This window comes from Strongylocentrotus purpuratus, unplaced genomic scaffold, assembly GCF_000002235.5.
Source record: "Strongylocentrotus purpuratus isolate Spur 01 unplaced genomic scaffold, Spur_5.0 spur5_scaffold_3, whole genome shotgun sequence".
NCBI classification, from domain to species: domain Eukaryota; kingdom Metazoa; phylum Echinodermata; class Echinoidea; order Camarodonta; family Strongylocentrotidae; genus Strongylocentrotus; species Strongylocentrotus purpuratus.
The window spans coordinates 4,324,178-4,343,905 of NW_022145609.1; the positions used below are offsets into that span (position 1 = coordinate 4,324,178).

At 36.6% G+C, this 19,728-nt stretch overlaps 1 protein-coding gene and 1 long non-coding RNA gene across 2 annotated transcripts; both read left to right on the forward strand.

Annotated features, from left to right (window-relative positions):
• The first annotated feature begins 11,504 nt into the window (after positions 1-11,504).
• On the forward strand, positions 11,505-13,725 carry LOC105438083. The gene is made up of 4 exons (XM_030996638.1): positions 11,505-11,630; positions 12,276-12,578; positions 12,865-13,233; positions 13,718-13,725. Exons 2-4 carry the CDS (start codon positions 12,320-12,322, stop codon positions 13,723-13,725), a joined length of 636 nt encoding a protein of 211 aa, XP_030852498.1. The 5' UTR covers positions 11,505-11,630; positions 12,276-12,319.
• Positions 13,726-15,990: 2,265 nt separating this feature from the next.
• On the forward strand, positions 15,991-18,433 carry LOC115928471. The gene is made up of 2 exons (XR_004066072.1): positions 15,991-16,557; positions 16,820-18,433. It is a non-coding gene; the product is annotated as an uncharacterized LOC115928471 (long non-coding RNA).
• The last annotated feature ends 1,295 nt before the right edge of the window (positions 18,434-19,728 follow it).

Genomic DNA, 19,728 nt, shown 5'->3' on the forward strand with positions numbered 1-19,728 from the left:
TGTCCCGATGTGTAAGAGTAATGCTTTGTGATACTAAACGATGATTATCTTTTATACTAATTTTCCAAATCCACCATTTGATATAATAGAACGAACGAGTCTTCCTGGGCTTCAGGAGAACCGAACGATTCCGGTGGGAGGGAAGACTGCGCCTGCATGAACTCCTTCGAGGATGTAACAGATAAACGTCATGGGAAGTGGACTGATCTCCGGTGTTGGAATGATCAAAGACCATACATCTGTGAGAGGCCTCAGGGTAGGTGTGCTCTGTATTGTAAGATCCATGTTTTCATTGAATAATACAGTGTAATTCGATACAAATTTTCAAAAGGAGACTTGAAAGCTTTCTTCTGAATAGTGACTAGGCTATTGCATTTCCCAATCAAATATAATTTGTAGTGTGACTTTATTCAACTTTGTTGTTTGTGTAACTTTATTTGTTTCTTTTTATGTATGTATTTATTATTGTTTTGCTTTTAAATTTTGTTTTTGTATTACTGAATCAGTTATTGTTGTTTGTTTTTCTTTTCTCAAAAAATAATAATTCATAATAATTACTTTTACAGAGGGCCTACACCCTACAAGCTCTGCTTTTTAGTCGGCACTCCTAAGTTCCTTTTCAATTGCATGTTTTAAAAAAAATGTATTTGTATTGTGTAAATTGATCGATATGTATAATAATATGTGAATATGTAAAAAATGTACTATCATTTTAAATATGAAAAATTGAAAGAGGAATAATAAGTTAATTGAATTGAATAATTTGTGCAATACATGCGGAGGGATATTAAGTTCACTGAATGTTTTTTTGTTTCCTAAAAATGTATACTGGTGAATGGTTTAGATGTTAATGTTTTAATTTTTGTTTTAATTTTCAATATGTGAATATGTAAAAAATGTACTATCATTTTAAATATGAAAAATTGAAAGAGGAATAATAAGTTAATTGAATTGAATAATTTGTGCAATACATGCGGAGGGATATTAAGCTCACTGAATGTTTTTTTGTTTCCTAAAAATGTATACTGGTGAATGGTTTAGATGTTAATGTTTTAATTTTTGTTTTAATTTTCATGACAAAATTAATGACCTCGATGCACCCTTAAAAAGGGACGGCTTTTAATTAATATCAATGTGCAGCGTTATATGACAACTTAATTTTTTAAATAGATAATATTATTATATCTAACACATTTAAAGGCTTCCTTTAACTTCAATGGATATAGATATCGCTTTATTCGTTTCAGTTAAGAGTGACGTGTGGATTGATTATCCAAATGTGCAGTATTATATGCCACCCTTCTCAGCAAGTTATTTTGATGCTAAGGAACACTGCCAAAAATTTGGAGGATCACTGGCTCAACTGAAGACCTCAGAAATAGACGTGAGTGTACTAAACAATCCTTCCGTGTTTGTATTCACTGGACGGTGGTATTGTGTAAATGAATATCAATGTATGATTTTCCAATTAATAAAGAGGATAGCAGTTTTAGGACTGGTTCTAGTAAAGTAAAATACAAAAATCTGTATCTTGTCATCGTGTATTAAGGCATTTATGCACACTAACTGTTTATAATGAGGTAACTTTCTTCAAAAAATTATCTTCTTTCACATCATCCAACTCCTTGAGCGAATATCATAATTTCTCTTTTCCATATTTGTATAGCACCTTCTTACGTTCAGGTATGCTTAATCAATCCTAATGATGTACATGAGCATCATACAAGGCAAATAGACAGTGGATGTTTACGTGTGCCTAGATTTCACACCGATTGTTATAAGTGTGGCCCAATTGTTTCTTCCATATTTGAATGGAATAAGCTAGATAATTCGTTGAGAACGGCTTCCTCTGTCAATTCATTTACGAGATTGTATAAACAAAGTTGTAATTTGTGAATGGCTCAACCGAACATACACTACGTGCATGTTCTGTAATATTAACATGACTTATTCACATAATTTTGACCTAATCAATGTTTTTCCTATTGACATTACTGTTTACTAGGTTAATGATATATGTTTATTTTGCAGATGAGTATTATTTTTTAAACTGTTTTGTATAAACGTTATAAACGATGTAAATATGTTCATGTTTATTCAGGGCCCCATGGAAGACCACTACTTGTTGGTGAATGGGCTACTCTGTAAAAAGATTAGAAATAAATAAATAAATAAATAAATAAATAGTGTGTTTTGATGATGAAATACGATTCTCAAAAAATAATGTATCTTTATGCTTGCTCAATGCATCCGCTCACGAAATGTGAAACGGGGCAGTTTAAATTCAGGCAACAGGCATGACCCCCCCCCCCCCCACCCCCACCCCACCCCCTTCCTGAGTGCCTATGACCCGAATGCCCATAACAAGGCTTCACTAAAAGAGTCCTCATGCTCCGTTTTGTATCTTACAAACTAGGCTACGCCAGTTTAAACGCTTAGAACAATGCTTATTTCATTTGAGAGATTAGAGGTCACCAATTAAACTGACCATTCAACCTGTCCAGCCCTCTACATAGTTGAACATATTAAAGAATATTAAAACAAAATACGTAGGCTTTCTTTGAATTTGTATGAATGTCGGGGCGGGATGCAAAGAGTTGTAGGAATATGTAATTTGTACACATTTTCTAGTGTACTTTGTTCAAGGAAATATTATTTTCAATATCAAATTGTCCTCTTACTATTCCTTTGGTCATCATGGTCATTTGCTTCACTCGCCTTTGCAGGATTTAGGAACTATAAAGTTTACATTCAGGCAAGATATCACGTGGTATGACCAATCTTATGAAGCCATGTTTCTTTTGTCACCATAATCAGCTAAATCTCACAAACAGCTTCAGCAGTGTCGAGTTCTGGTTCGGGCTTGATTCACTTGGCAAGGAAGGTGTCTTTCAATGGGCGGATGGAACTTTTCTGCGAAACTCAAGGTATTTACATTAAAAATGAAATAATTTTAAATGGGACGTCCCCGTACCTAGTATTAAGTCGATTTCAATAGAAGCAGAAATATGAAAGAAGCTATGATTCCTTAAATGTGAAATCAGTCAAGAACGAATTACTAACTCTGTGACGTGTCTTGCGAGCTCCCCTTTCATTTGTGCCCAGAAGATACTTTAATCATCTATATTTTCCCCCAAGAAAATGTTCAATCATGAATTCACCCTCAATATGACTTTTCCAAATAAGAGTTTTATACAACCCATATACTAAACAAATCTTTTACGTCATAAATAACTAAGAACATGAAATTCTCCATACATGGCATATTGGTGAGGAGTTCAATTTTTGTTTCATTGATGATAACTTCAATACTTCTAAAATTTCATATTTTTAATCGCATTTTGCTCAAATACTTTTTAACTAATTTGTTTTTTTCAATTTGCTTTTATCAAAACCAACTTATTGTTTATTTAAAAGAGATGAAGATAAAAAAAAGAAGAGATGAATTGTGAGAAAAGGGGGGAGAGAGTGTGAGGGGGAGAAAGAGAGGTAGACGGGAAAGAGAGAGAGAGAGAGAGAGGGAGAGAAATAGAGAGAGAAAGAGTGTGAGTGAGAGTGAGAGAGAGAGAGAGAGAGATAATTAGAGCAAGGAGTTTTAAGAGCTGGAGACCCAACTGGCAAAAAATTATTCCAAGCAAGCAGCTGCCGTTTTCTATGGTTGCAGAATAGAATCTACTGGTGTGCTGTTACCTTTGATGTTCGAGGTTCGAAGCCGCGAATATCATTGGAAAGCTTGAGTACTAATATTTTTTTTTTACAAAGAAATATCCTTAATAGCTTTAATTTGTGAAAAATAGTAACATTTTACAGTTCTCAAACCTGCAATATGACACTTTTCCGATTACTTCCGGCTCACGAACATAATAAATGAATTTATTCATGTACAGTTCGTTATCATGTTATAATATGTCCAGGATACAGCTTTCTAATATGTCAGATTAGTGCCCACACATGCCCAGTCGTGTAATTTAGATTAATATTTCAGGACATTTTGCTCCATTTCCTTTCGCTTGCCTCCTGTAAAGGTAAGCAGTGTGTAGGCCTACTGCTCGTATCATCAGACGAGTGGTAGCAAAAAGTAATTATTATCATTTTTTTATTATCATTTAGCATATTTCCCTTTGAAAGTGGCCGTTAGTTTGCAGCTAGGCAGGAATCTTTTGTCTATGTGTCTGCAAGGAAGATCCAGTTAAGCACATGCCTGACATATTTTCTCCTGGCGGTATCGAAGATGGTACAAAGGGAATGAGCTAGATATGACTCCATCTCTTAAAACTCCTTGGTTAGAGGGAAGTAGAAAGAGAGAGAGAGAGAGAGTGGGCAGTGGATTGGTAAAGATGTTTTTCTTACTCTATAAATACATCCTAGAAAATGAAAAGAAATCAGTGTGCATTGACCCACTATAACTAAAAACACTCGCAATTCCTTTCTTTGTTTAAAGGTTTACCATGTGGATGTCGGGTACACCTGGTAACTTACAAGGGTACCAGTTCTGTGTAGCACGCTTAATTGACGGCTGGGGTGATCAGTTTTGCAATGGACTACGTAGATTTGTCTGCGAGATCTCAAAGGGTTTGTATGCTATTATAATACAAATCACGTAAAACTTTACATTAATTAACAGGAAAAAGAACCGATTGATATATCATGAGTCAAAGGAATGTTTTGAGCAATGATTTCAAGTTAAGTTCTTTAAAATAGAGTCACGACAAACTTAAGCAATGTCACAATTACGGTTAAGGAAAGAGGTTTTACCCCCATAGTAGTTAGAAATACATTTTTATTTTTATTTTTCTAATCGACAGAACGTTGTAAAGTTTCTGAAAATAATATTATAGCATTTGTAAAAAATTGAAAGCGTCAGGTTTGTTAAAACTCCAATGAATGAATTGAAAACATTCATCGTACAAACAAATTTTGACTTTAAAATATTTCTCTGTTTCAAAAAGGGTGCCCCCCAGGAAAATGGAATGTGCCTATCTGTGATCGTCTGTGTGATAACTGTTTTAACGGAGGAGTGTGTAACCCACAGACAGGAACATGCTCATGTTCTCCTGGGTTTACTGGTAAAAACTGCCTTACAGGTAAGTCGTTATAATTATAGATTCACTTTGATATGATCAGGGGCGGCGGAGCGTCTTTTAAAGGGGGCACCAACAAAAAAGGGCACTTCTTTGGAAAAACGGTCGTTGTTGTTGTGTTTTTGTGTTTTGGCTTATTGGCGATTAGTCAGTTGTGACTATTGTCGCCAAAATACTTTACGTCACGTGTTATCTCTTTCATTTTTGTATTATTATTTTTTATTTATTTTTAATATTTCGTTTTAGATTAACTATCTTTTGAGATAGTATCGAGAAAAAAAATATCGTAAGCGAAACATTTATGGGCTTTGTTAGTGTTTCTTGACAGCACATACACACCATAAAATAGTACCTACACAAGCCTCTATATTCAATAATCTTATCATACCAATTTATTTTAAAGGAAATATCATTGTCTAAGCTTTGTTATGTTACTTGTTCAGTCTTGTTCAGCGTGCTAAAGTAACGCATTATACACTGTTGGTCATAATAAATTATAAGTAATTCATTGCATTTTGCCCCGACCCCTAACATTAAAAATCCTCTATATGGGCATGTCTTTAACCATAATGCATGGCCCTACAGAGGAATTTTTCCTACTGGGGACCGGGGGAAAATGCAATGATTTTTTTTAAATTTATTGCATTTTCTTTGTATTTTTGTATTTAAGGGGGCGGCGACGTACCCTAGCCCCCAATGCGTACAGTCATGATTCAGTGGCTAAGCAATGGCCTTGTTACTGTGAGGCCCCAGAATAAAAACCGTGTCGATTAGCTTTATTAGTGCCCTTTTTTGAGGCATTAATCATCCTCATTACTGTCAATTATGACTTAAGGATGTAGGTCCCCTAGTTGATTAGGATAGTAGCACACACATGCTTTTATAGCAGTCACGCAAAACAAACACTCGAAAATTATTGTTCAATCAAATCTGAGAATGTATACCATTATCTAGAGCTATTAGGTATAAATCATTGTCAAATTCATTCCATAAATTGGGGTAAAAATAATTATTCCACCTTTATGACCAACAGTGTATCTATATGCTACATAAGCAACTTTTTGTGATCGATTCCACACTGTTTCGTTCACAATTAAATCGCATGACCAGAATTAAACTTTATCTTTAAGTGTGTAACTTAATTTCGTTCCAATGTTACAAAATTTGCATATTTCTGATACAAATTTCAATAGTGTAAAAAGTACCATTCATCTACCATTGGTGATTATGCAAATGAGCGTCCAAAAAATTATTATTAGGTTGAATGGTATTTCACTGGTAGATGAATGGTGCCCAATGGTACGTTGCGAGCGTAATCTCAATGGTATCCGAATGGTATTTAAATGGTGTTTGTGAATGGTATCCGTATGGTATTTTCAGTGGTACTTCCGAATGGTATACCATTGGTATACCATTGAACATTTTGTGTAAGGGCTGTAATGCAAAAATGGTATCAAATGTAAATCACTCCAATGTAAATGTCATATTAATGCACATGAGTATGTATGCTTCAAAGATAATCAATTTTCAATTATCGATAACAGCATGTGGCGACCAAAGGCTTGGGTCTGAGTGCGAACTTGTATGCGGTTCTGCGGTAGCTGATGATTCTTCTTGCAGCTATAACAAGTTTTGCCTTCCAGGTCCAAATGAATGCAGGTGCATAGCTGGCTACGCAGGAGCATTCTGTAATGAAAGTAAGATAGCACAGTGTATTGTTTTGAAAGTAATCCAGTATGAAAGTGAGATATATTTGATATTGGTTGTTGAATAACACTACGATCACAGTCAGTAGCATTGCTACCAGGGGGCATGATCAATTCTAAACTTTGAACATTTTATTTCATGTGGTATATTAAAGATCGTCAATACTACTGGGCCAGAAGTCAGGGTTGCTTCCCTGACATTATGGAAACATGCAGCTATCAGTGCTATTCCCAAAACTAGTCCTGTTACCAGCTATGATCAGCTCCGGCCAATCTCCATAACGCCCACGTTAGCGCGTATCTTTGAAGGTTTCCTCGCGGACTGGATCATGAGCAGCATCCGCCCGTCTGTTGACCACCGCCAGTTTGGTAATCTTCGTGGATCGTCAGTTACGCACTACTTGGTCAGCCTGCTTGATACTATCCACAGAGGGCTTGACAAGGGTGGCACTCTCGCTAACCTCTGCGTTGTGGATTTTTCTAAGGCTTTTGACCATGTCAACCACACCATTGTTATGAACAAGTTGATCGACTTTAATAGGTGTCGATCACTCTATCATCCCTACTATCTGCAGCTTCCTTTCCAACAGAGCGCAGACTGTCCGCTACCATGGGAAATCCTCTCAACAACAAGCCATCACCTGTGGGGTACCCCAAGGTACTCGCCTCGGACCGGTCCTGTTTCTGGTCCTTATCAACGATGCAGCTGTTGAAAGTGATAACCGATGGAAATATGTGGATGACTTGACAATCGTGGAGGTCTTGAAGAAAACGCATCCATCTGAATTGCAGTCGCATCTAGACTCCTTGATCCAATGGTGCAAAGACAACGACGTTGTCCCGATTGCTGCTAAGTGTAAAGCTATGCAGATTTCATTTCTTCGCCAACCTCCGCCACCCATCGTTCTTGACATCAACTCTACCACACTGGAAGCTGTCTCATCCCTTAAGCTCCTTGGGGTCTTCCTTCGGGATGATCTCAAATGGGATGGGCAGGTCAACCGTTTGATCTCCAACGCTTCCAGAAGACTTTATCTCCTGACTAAGCTTCGGAGGAATGGTGTTACCACCAAGGATCTTGCCACTATCTACATGTTGTACAACAGGCCAGTGCTAGAATTTGCAGCACCTGTTTGGACATCAGGGATCACAAACAACCACTCTGTAAGCATCGAGCGAGTTCAGAGGAGAGCTCTCAGGATCATTACCTACCCTGACTCTAGAACTTATGTTGAACTGCAATCTCATCTTGGTGTCTCCTCTCCTAAAGAGAGACGCACGTCCCTTTCTCTAAGATTTGCAGAATCACTTCTCCAATCTAAGGTTCATCGACATATCCTGCCTGAGAGCAGAGTCAATGACTGTAGCCGCATTCTGCGAAATGCACTTGATTTGTCCTTGCCTAAGATGAGAACTACGAGGTACCGTAATTCCCCCATTCCATCTTTCATTCGATCCTTGAATAATAATAAATAGAGGCTTAGGTAATTATCAGTATGTTGTAGGTCATGTATTTCAGCAATAATATATTTATGTGCAATTTTAAGTGTCATGATGATTGGCACAGCAGGTTCTTCCATTCATTCATATTTTGATGTTGCATGTACTTTTATCCTTCCTCTCACTCTCTCATCCCTTTTCTCTATTCGAACTTGCTACTTTTCAAATTTCCTTTTCTCTTCTTCACTTCTGGTCTTTCCTCTCTATTTATATTTCACTCCCATCCCCTCTCTCTCAGCTCTGTCTCTATCTTTCTCTCTCTCTCTCTCCCTCTTTGCTCTCTCTGCCTCTTCCTCTTTCTCCCTTCGTCTCTCCTTCCTTCCCTCTGTTTCTCTCTCACACTTTCTGTCCCTCCCTCCTCTCCACCGCTGTCTCTTATGATGATGTTGTACAGTACAACATTCTATAATTATATGTTATTCTTACTGTGACCAATTAAACCAATATATGTCATGTATTTCAGCAATATAATTATGTGCAATATTAACTGTCATGACGATTAGCATAGCGGGTTCTTCCATTCATTCGTATTCTGATATTGCATGTACTTTTATCCTTCGTCTCACTCCCTCATCCCTTTTCTCTATTCGAACTTGGTACTTTTCAAATTTCCTTTTCTCTTCTTCAGTTCTGGTCTTTCCTCTCTATTCTTATTTCACTCCCATTCCTCTCTCTCAGCTCTATGTCTGTCTCTCTCTCTCTCTCTCTCTCTCCCTCTTTGCTCTCTCTGCCTCTTCCTCTTTCTCCCTTCGTCTCTCCTTCCTCCCCTCTGTTTCTCTCTCACTTTCTGTCTCTCCCTTCTTCTCTCTACCTCTTTCTCTTCTGATGATGTTTTACAGTACAACATTCTTTAATTATCTGCTATTCTTACTATGACCAATAATACCCAAGGAATTCCATTGTTCATGTGCAATATGTTTATACATTATACTGTACTCATATCACACTTGTGATTAGCACACTGACAAGACTCCAATTTTAATACTTTTTAATACTTTTTAATACCTTCTGAAGGGAATTTGTATTGCATTTTATCACAATTTTCCAATGTTACAGTTAATTGAACTCACGTATCTGTAAACCTTTTACTTGTTCATTTTTGGCTAGAAATATTTCATATCTTCTTCTTCTTCTTTTTTTTTTTTTTTTTTTGTTGTTATTATTGTCACTACTTTAATGTTTTGATTTAAACATTTATTCATTGTTAAATATTTGTTCTCATTTGCTATGTTATCTTTATATATATGTACATATGTTTTTGAATGCTTTTTATATGATTGTATGTTTGATGTAAACTTGCATTTTTAGTCTGTGGACTTTTTGACAAGTCATGAATAAAACCTTATTTGAAAAAAAAAGAAGAAGGGATTAGACCACACAGCGAGGTCACAGACAGGTGGCTATCTCATTAACTCAGCTCTCAACTAACATAAGAAAAAGAAGATCATGGTGGACCAACAGGCACCGATTGGGGAAGTTTTCTATATAGAGGGAGCAAGTAGCTACAAGTAGGACAGTGGGGCTTTAAAATAATATTTTATAATCAATCAGAATCTTTTGATATTTCGATTACTTTGATAGGTTTCCTATCCATTTCGGAGGCCTTTTCTCCGTTCTCTCGTTTTTTCAACTTATGCTGAATATTTCTTCTTTTTCTTATGGGAGCGTGTATTTCCAAGAGTTACCTTACAAGCATTCCCTTTATTATTATGTATCTAGCCCGACACAATCTCTAACAACTGGGAATTGCTCAATCGAACATATGTGTAGACTTTAATAGAAAATAGAAATCATACTGCAAAATATTTCCTCCTTTCTTTCAGGGTCCACCTTTACCTTTGCAAATTTGATACAACATGCGAGTGTTTTTTGTAGCCAAATCGGTTAAATGAAATAGGCCTATGTTCTGATTCATTATTTAATTTCAATTTTGTATAAATTTCAAAGATTTGTGATACCTAGAATTGACATTATTCTATATTTTTAGCCTGCCGCGATGGGGAGTTTGGCTCTGACTGTCTCCAGGATTGTCACTGTATAGATGGAATGCCGTGTAATGTGTTTACTGGAAGATGTGAAGAAGGCTGTGCTCCAGGATGGTCAGGAGAAGGCTGTCAAGGTAAAGTATCATACTGGGTGTATCCAGAGAGAGGGGAGGGTTCCAATTAAAATCAATTTAAAGAGAATTATTTCAAATATCAATCTAAAAAATAAAAACTTAACAGATGATGTAATGTTGTTTATGTAAAAAATGTAAAAATGCATTCTTAAAGATACAAAATACTTAGAGGATACACCGCTAAAGGAAAAAAAAGAAGAAGAAAAGAAAAACATTCGTATTTATCTGTCGATGAGCTGCTCTTTCCCTTATTGAACCAATGCTAGGAGCCTTCAAATTAGGGATGAATAATGTATCGTCGCGTTGCGTTACTCCACCTAGGACTTCCCAATGAATTGCAAAGTCTTCAATGAAACTTTAAAGTTCAAATATGCAAACAAAAGTTGCTACGATAGTATCCCACTGCTGTCATATATATCCACATGGCTCAGACACTTTTATGGACCTCATTAGCTATTACAGATACGGAACTATCTGCCAATGTCGGCCGTAAAAGAAGGAACACGGGAAGAAGAAAAAAACGAAGTAAAAGAAGGAGAAGAAGAAGGAGAAAGAGTTGATAAAAAATATAGAAAGAAAGTTTGTTTTACTTTGGATTCCGTGTCGCAATTGCAACTAAGAAACCAGATAGTTATAAACAATAAATCGAGACCAATATAAATCAAATCTTATAGTGACAAAATGAATAGGCCTATTATTTGATAAAGGAATCTTTGAAAATATTTGCATAAAGCTTTTAAATACGAAAACAAATTTATTGTTTTGCTTGTTTCACAGTGCCATCCGTTTGCCCACTGGGTTATTTTGGTGCCACCTGTACTGACCATTGCAACTGTCCAGATAATGTTGGTTGTGACAAGGTCTCTGGATTCTGCATCACAACAGGAGGTCAATGTGAAATAGGATTCACATCAGACTCGGTGGACATGCCCGATAGCTGCAGCTCATGTAAGACTCCATTCGTTGGTTTCATGCATAATTTATCATATCATTTTTCTGTCATCCGTTCTATCTGTTAGGCATATTTACATTGATAACATTCAAGTCATTTAGAAATCGTTATATGCCCAATCTTTCCCCTCTTGTTTTTAGATACTGGATGTTACAACCTGTGTTCCCGTACATGTCACTGTCGAGATGGTGAAGATGACTGTAACTCGGTGACTGGTTCTTGTAGCTCAGGTAGATGCCATCCACGATGGACAGGGGAAAGCTGCCAAATAGGTATACATCTTTACACATTTATTTTTTTTTCTTCATTTATTTCGATAGAGAGTTATTAATTAGTTTACACATGCGTTCACATTGTTTTGTTCAAATTAGGTTATTATTATCATTATTATTATTATCACTATCTTGATTATAATTATTATTATATCGTTGGTGTTGTCGTTGCCACACTTTTTTCTCTGTGAACTCACCATAATCCTTATCGCTAATTCTGTATCGGTCTTTTCTATGAGAGCACTTTTAGCCTTTAATATTTGCTGGGAAACTACAACGAAGACCCTTCATGCCTAACCTATTTTATTCATGTCCATATTTATATAACTGCTTAATACTTCCTTGTCAACAATTGAAAAGAAAGAATACCGTAAATTGGCAAAGACACGTCACAATTAAAAGTGGTCTCATTCGGAATGCAACCTCTAACTTTATCACTTGTATCCAAGCCTATTTAAGTAACTCTGTACTAGCTACGGTGAGTTGTGAGAAACCTGATAAAGGAGCTCTTATTTGGATTCCATTGTATCATTCATTTTTATTTGTCTGAAAATCATCACGTATATAAACTGTAGCAAGCAACTTGATGAGTTAACTGATTCCCCCACCCCCCCCCCCCCCCCTATCTGTCTCCTTTACGGTTAGGTCGCTTTCAATTTGCACGTGAGAAGACGAACCCGGGTATTGCCATGTTTTCCTGTGCAATCTCGTTCGATTCACCAACTAACGTTGAACCTGACTTGGTGAAAGCTACCACAGGGGACTTCTCAATGGACAACTGGGAAATGGCCAAAGATCCTCCACAAATCATCTCTTCAACACTACTCAATTTCATGTTCATCATCCAAGGTTTTACGGATAACAGTCCTATTTACTGTTTTATTGGGGACCCTTTCAATAATTCGTCCGAGTTCGGCTATGTGAGATTGGCATCTGCTGCTTTTTATGGTGCGTATGTCATACAATGCTTTATAAATGATTTCTATGTAGTTAACGTTAATGAAATCGCTAGACACTGTATGATGTGCATTTTCATAAATAAACTGTGTTTAGTTAATATTAAAGAAAACTTATCTTTAATATCACTACATAATACGATTATGTATGATATATCGAGGAGGGTGGCTGAATTATGGAATAAGCCCAAATGCACATGATTGAAGGTCCCACTTTCATAACTGTTTCAGAACAGAAATATCCGCTTTTGACCTGTTTTTTTCTTCTTAAAAAACAGAGCTGCCAATCTTAAATTCACTACCTACGTTAGTAGCAATCAGTCATTACTGGGTCGTCATTTCTTGGAGACCCTGGAACCGTTCCATCGATGCAGGTGATGGTCCCATTACTGGCTACAGGGTTTACGTTCATACTCAAGATGGGAACGAGACACACAGCGCTACCTTACTATCAGATGGATCGTTGGATACTGGGTCTTCAAGAGATAGGAGGGAAGTGACTAGTGAAGGATTAGACTTGTTGGAGTACAACATCACTGGTCTGGAAGACGGGACAAACTTCGAGATTCAAATCGCGGTGATTCGGGAAGGTCCGAAAGGAGAAGGAGATCGAGGATCTACTTTCAGTGTGAGGACCCAGGAGTTATGTGAGTTCTTCAGTTTTATTTACTTTTTGTATCTTACAGCTTTTCCACAGAATAATCGCTCGTTTTGTCGATCGATATAATAATTATAATGATTTAATTTAAGTAACTGAGTGGATATGAAATGTACTTACTTTCAAAAAGTGGGATTTAAGTCTCATTGTCGCATTTGAAAATTTATCAAACGGGAGAGTGGTTGCTTAGGAGTATTGCTTTTTTTGTTAAGTCACAGACCTCCAAACAGGATTTACACCAAGCCTTCTCTTCAAATAAATGCGTGTCTGATAAATAAAAAAATGTATTTAGATAACGATTCAGCTTTTGCATATCAAAATCGGAAAAGTAAAGGTTAGTATAGATGGCATTGGCCAACAACATTTCAAGCATTTTCCTAAATATTATCTAAAAATATTATTTTGGATCCATGAGATCTGAACAACTCACCTCTCTTGTTGCTTATTTATGATGTTTGGATACGCCATAACAGCGTGTTAAACTTATCTTCTCGTTGCTAATCATTTTTCTTGTTTTGAAAAAAAAAGGAATTTCTATAATACTCATGTTTAACGAGATCGTCTCAACTGAGAGAGTTATTTCGTTTATTCGTCTTGTATAATTAGCATATTTTAATGTCCCGTCATTTAATCCATGATTTTCAATCTTCTATAACTTTAAGTTTGCTCATGCGTGCTTTCGCGTGCTTTTTCTATTTTTGCAGTTGGAAAAAAAAGGTATGAAATTACAAAAGCTTGTGCTCGCTTTTTCAACTCATTACACATTCAACAATTGATGAGAAATCATTAAAAGGAACAGCAAACATTTGCTGAGATACCATTGTCTGATGTAGGAATTCTAAATCCTGATATTTCTTGCGCAATTTTATCTCACCACCTGGTCAACAGTTGCAGACTAGCGCATAACTTTTCGGCGGCTTGGAGCATGGGGTCAAAGGACAGCGGCTGAATTCCACTCCTTCTCTATACGTGCATTCACGGTTGTTTCATCGCAAAGCATGCCGGGACATAATTCTAGTACATTTTTACCTTCGCCGTGATCAGCTGTCCCGTTGCAAACAACGGGATTCTTATCGAAGCAACATCTTAATCTTGTACATAATCCGCTATTCTGCAGTGATTTTCTTTCACTCCAGTATCATTTGTACGGTAAGAAACCAAAGTTTGTGTTTATTCATTTTTATGACAAATAAAGCTGATAATACGACGTAATGAGAGTGGGCCGGGGTCCAACTTTAGTAAATGTAGGCCTAGATCTAGTCCCGTATGTTTAAATGTGTGTGCATTTTAAGTAGACTGATTGCCTTATAAGCTCCTAAACACTCGTGTTTTAGGTAGAAGTTAACCAAATTTACAGTAAAATGAGACTTATGTCTCAGAAAATATGAATAGGTCTAGATCCTATAAACTATACATAATTGATATTGGAATAGGATCTACTAGAATGGCCGACACGACAGTTAGATAGTGATGGTTTTTTGTTGTTGTTTTAGTTTTAAGGGCGTGTGTCATTCAATTATGAATATTTACGCTGTGGTGATGGCAAATGAATTAGTCTAGGCCCTAAATGTAAAAAAAGTAAAAAAGAGGCCATGAAAACGATAGATTTGTCGATCTGGATCTGGATATAATAGTCTGATATCGATGACCTCAAACTTGAGCATCTACATGGGTCTACATGAACTTGTGTTAAAGAAGTGACTTGTGTTAAAGTCACGTATCACTTCTGTTGTCCATTGTGAAATGAGCTCTCTCGTAGCATCTACGTCATCTTCTGATTCATCGGCCATAGTGTTTGATGATGCTGCAACTGATAAATAAAAGGAAAAAGACAATCAAATTTAAGTTTGTAACCTCAAGAATAACGGTAACAAAAGAACCCTTATCGCACCAGATCATGGGGAAGCATTTTTGTGCTAAAGGGTGACCCCAAAAAGGTGACCTTACCATCAGCTGAACGAAATATCGATCTGCCAAATGTTCATAATTTATTTTCGGGAAAAAATAGGTGCTCTAACCGACCCCCCCCCCCCCCTCTCATTCACCGGCTGGCTGAGTCGATGTGAAATTTTCGGCACGATTTTCAAATTTTAACCCCCCCCCCCCCCCCCTCGAAAAAATCCTTCATACGCCCCCGTCATGTAGATCCTCAAGTAGAGCTCATCAATACATAGACTATTATATTCAGATCAAGATCGACAAATCTATCGTTTTCATGGCCTCTTTTACTTTTTTTATTTTACTAATTGCCATCACTATCTAACTGTCGGCCATTCTAGTAGATCCTATTCCAATATCAATTATGTATAGTCTATAGGATCTAGACCTATTCATATTTCCTGAGACATAAGTCTCATTTTACTGTAAATTTGGTTAACTTCTACCTAAAACACGAGTGTTTAGGAGCTTATAAGGCAATCAGTCTACTTAAAATGCACACACATTTAAACATACGGGACTAGATCTAGGCCTACATTTACTAAAGTTGGACCCCGGCCCACTCTCATTACGTCGTATTATCAGCTTTATTTGTCATAAAAATGAATAAACACAAACTTTGGTTTCTTACCGTACAAATGATACTGGAGTGAAAGAAAATCACTGCAGAATAGCGGATTATGTACAAGATTAAGATGTTGCTTCGATAAGAATCCCGTTGTTTGCAACGGGACAGCTGATCACGGCGAAGGTAAAAATGTACTAGAATTATGTCCCGGCATGCTTTGCGATGAAACAACCGTGAAGGCACGTATTACCTCCCTTATATTAGCTAGCGACTCGCACTCAAACACACCCTACACCTATACGCACGCATCTATAGTTCTGATGTTGCGTTATTCTCAGTGATACTCTGTTTATGCCCTGGCCTGCTCCGGCCGGGGTTAGCTCAAACACTAATGTAAATTGTAACATTTTTTTCACAAGGTTATTTTTTAGGTCTATGCCATTCAGATATTTGATTCGATGTACAACTTTGACTATTTTATAGTATGTACGAACGAGCGTTTGAAACGGAATCGCTACAGCAATGACTTTGTCTTCTCCATATTTCCATATGTGTGGGGTGGGGTAGGGTAGTAAAAAAAGATATCCATGGCACAAGAAAGTTATTCAAAGTATCTATCATTTATCTATTAACTCTAATGCTGCATTGATATTTCGAACTCTTATCATTTCTTTTCACTACCATCCGACTTCACACAGCATCCTCTCCACCTTCAGGTTCCATAGCAACTGTCGCAGGAAGCGCTGTTGGTGCTATTGTTGTGATTGTTATCGTAATAATTCTCATCATCTTTTACAAGCGAAGAAGGTTAGAGAGATACCTTATTCTTAACTTGTTCCTCTCATCAGTCCATTCTCATCGTACTCCTCCACGCAAGATGCGCAAACCGTATTGTCAGGAAAATATAAGCTAAATTATATTAAATACTACGTATTTTAGAAGAAACTTACCAATTTCCACATGTCATGTTGACATTTTTCTATAAACCATTAATTGGAAATGTATTTTTTTTGTAATTATGTAATTCATCGATGCAATTTATCTATGCTTATATAATATTAACTTTTAGCGATGAATCAGCCACTACTAAGTCTGAAGGAAAGGAGTCCGATTCGTCTCCGCAGTATGAGAACCCTGTATTTGATCCGTCAAAGACAGAAGTTCATACCTACCAAGACCTGAATACCGACCCTAATACCTACCAAGATATCGGTACCGATGGTAATACCTATCAGGATCTGAAGGAACCTGATCAAGAAGCTAACTACGAAGCATTGAATGACGCCAACGTACCAGGCATTTAAACAATACTATAATGAAACACTAAACAAGGTCTTAATGTGCTGGTTAAGATATTTTTTTTTAATTTTAATTTGTTGCATATATATGTCGGTGTATCAATCATTCTGTGAAGATGCCTTTAAAACTTATCGTGAAATATTAAAGTTTATCTTAATAACTGAAAGAAAAGCTATGCTGATGAACTTGGGCGTTTCCTTTCATGTACCCAATCAGGATACCATGACGAAAAGTTGTCAAAACCTATCATAGCTTTTTTCTTCTTCGTCCCGTGCTCCTCTTTTTATGTTATCATTTACCATGTCTATTCGCATTATTCCAAAATCTTTTGATATTGGGGATCAGTTGAAATACCATGATTAACACATGTCTGATGAATTTGGGTAAAATAGTTGTTGACATTAGGTCACACCACTACATGAAAGTCAGGGTATGGGATTATAGTTTCTTTAAATGGATATATATAGTTATCTTCTTTCACTGAAGTTTGTTTCCTACTGTCGTTTTCTGAATAATGTAAATGATGTATACAAAAAACATGAATCTTACATCATGGAGCACCAAAATATATTTCTATTTTTTAAATTGTATTTTACGATTTTAGTTTGAATGATTCAATGCAGGTGCAAATTGTATGGGAAAATGTATTGAGTCATGTATATATACGTATGCCATAAAGTACGAATGCATATTCCATCATGTTAATCGTGTTTTGAGATATCAGTAGGACAATATAATATTCGACTGTACTTTTTATCTGTATTGATCACTAATGTTATTGCCTGTTATTGCTGGTGGAAAACATAATTAACACATTCTTGTACAAGAATTAATAGATAATTAATTGTTATTATTATCATAGTTATTGTTATTATTACTACGACTACGACTACTAAGCAGTGAAATTCATGTTGGTTAATATGTCGACGCGAACGTGTAAGGATGTCAACGATTAAATATGAAAATATAAGTTTTGAATATAGACATAGACTATGCATAATAAAATAAACTTGTATTGTATTGTATTTATTAAGCGTTATTGATGTACATTAATAATCTTTTTATAGACATATAAATCATATAAACCAGTTTACAATGCAACGTAGCAAATCAATTTTCTGTTTGTAAACATATATATCATATAAATCAATTTACAATGCAGTGTAGCATTGTATTATGTAAGGCTGTATATTTAAGTAAAGATTAGATAGTAGCATTAAAAGTTAATTAAAGTTAGATAATGCAATCCAAGTGGATGTATAAACATAATTATGAGCAGGGGATTTCGGGGCACATATTAAATGTGAATACTGATAGATATACTTATAAAATGCACAATATGTAAACATGAAAGTAGTATGACAATAAAGAATACCAAAAGAAAGACTCATTTATTTTGTTTTAAACTCGCCAATCATCAAAACTAATCCGTCAGATTATTAATAGAGTTTGGAATTTGGCAAACTGTGCTGAAAGTCTGCCAAATACCAGCCACACTACTTTGCAGTAACAATTACCACATACAAATAATAATGCATTAATCGGGTGGAGATGTTTTTTTTTATTAATTGACTCCCCTGAGGAAATGCTAGTGTTTCTAACAGTCTTGGTATACGTCTTTTCATGCTCGATGAAAGTGTTGAAAAGTAAATGTCAGGCTGATTTGCATTTAGAGATGTTTTTTGATAGGTTGGATAGGAGTGGACTCAATAGTTCATAACAAACAAGGAAGACACAGGGTCGGGTGGCTCACTTTTGGGGGGAGTTTAAACATAAATGTAAGACTTCTCACCGTTAAAACACACGTTTTAAACTATTTAGTTACACATTTGGAGATAGAATTCATCTTGAAATTGATATTGGTTTGAAAACTAGAAAATATGCTTTTCAGATTACCCATCCCTTCGAGACTGTTAATGTTCCCAAAGAAACAGGTGTAAAAATCTTTTACCAAGATCTTTTGATATTTTCTTTTCATACAAGTAGGCCTATTACATTTTATAGTCCACTTATAGTCACAATGTATTTTTCACTTTTAGCTGATTAGATTTGTAGACTATATAAAGGAATGGTTTACCTTAAGTAAAAAGAGGGTGCACAAGTCTGGGGAGCTCCTCAAATGTCTCTGCCCACCGTAACCACTACGGTATTCGCCAACTATACATGCGTCATAGCAAGTTTCGGAAGGTACGGTCACGCATCAACACCATACTCAGTGAGGATTGTGATGAAGAAGAACCTTCCAGAGTCCCCCGACCGGTCCTAGCTGCTCCTGCCTCCGTGCGTGCGACCCTGTTCAGCACCAGCTACCTACACCACCACGGCGTCGGAGATGTACCAGCCAACTCCCCAGATGTGGAGATTGACACAACACACCGGCTGCGTCAGTCTGGGGTTCACATGCAGACAGCTGACGATGTGTAGCAGCCAATGCAGCCACACTTCCAACAGCAGCAGCCTCAGTACCAGCGGATGTTGCCGGTGAGCCTCCTCCTCCTCCTCCTCAGCATTGGGTCCATACAGGCAGCCTAGTCCAGAATCTGGCCCATTTAATTATTGTAATCTCAACCAGTATATCAACGCAACCTCCCCTACGTACTTGCTACCAGCCGAAGATGGCGTGATCATTAAATTGGGACGCCCGACGAAAACATAGGCTGGTGAGCATAATTATGAGTT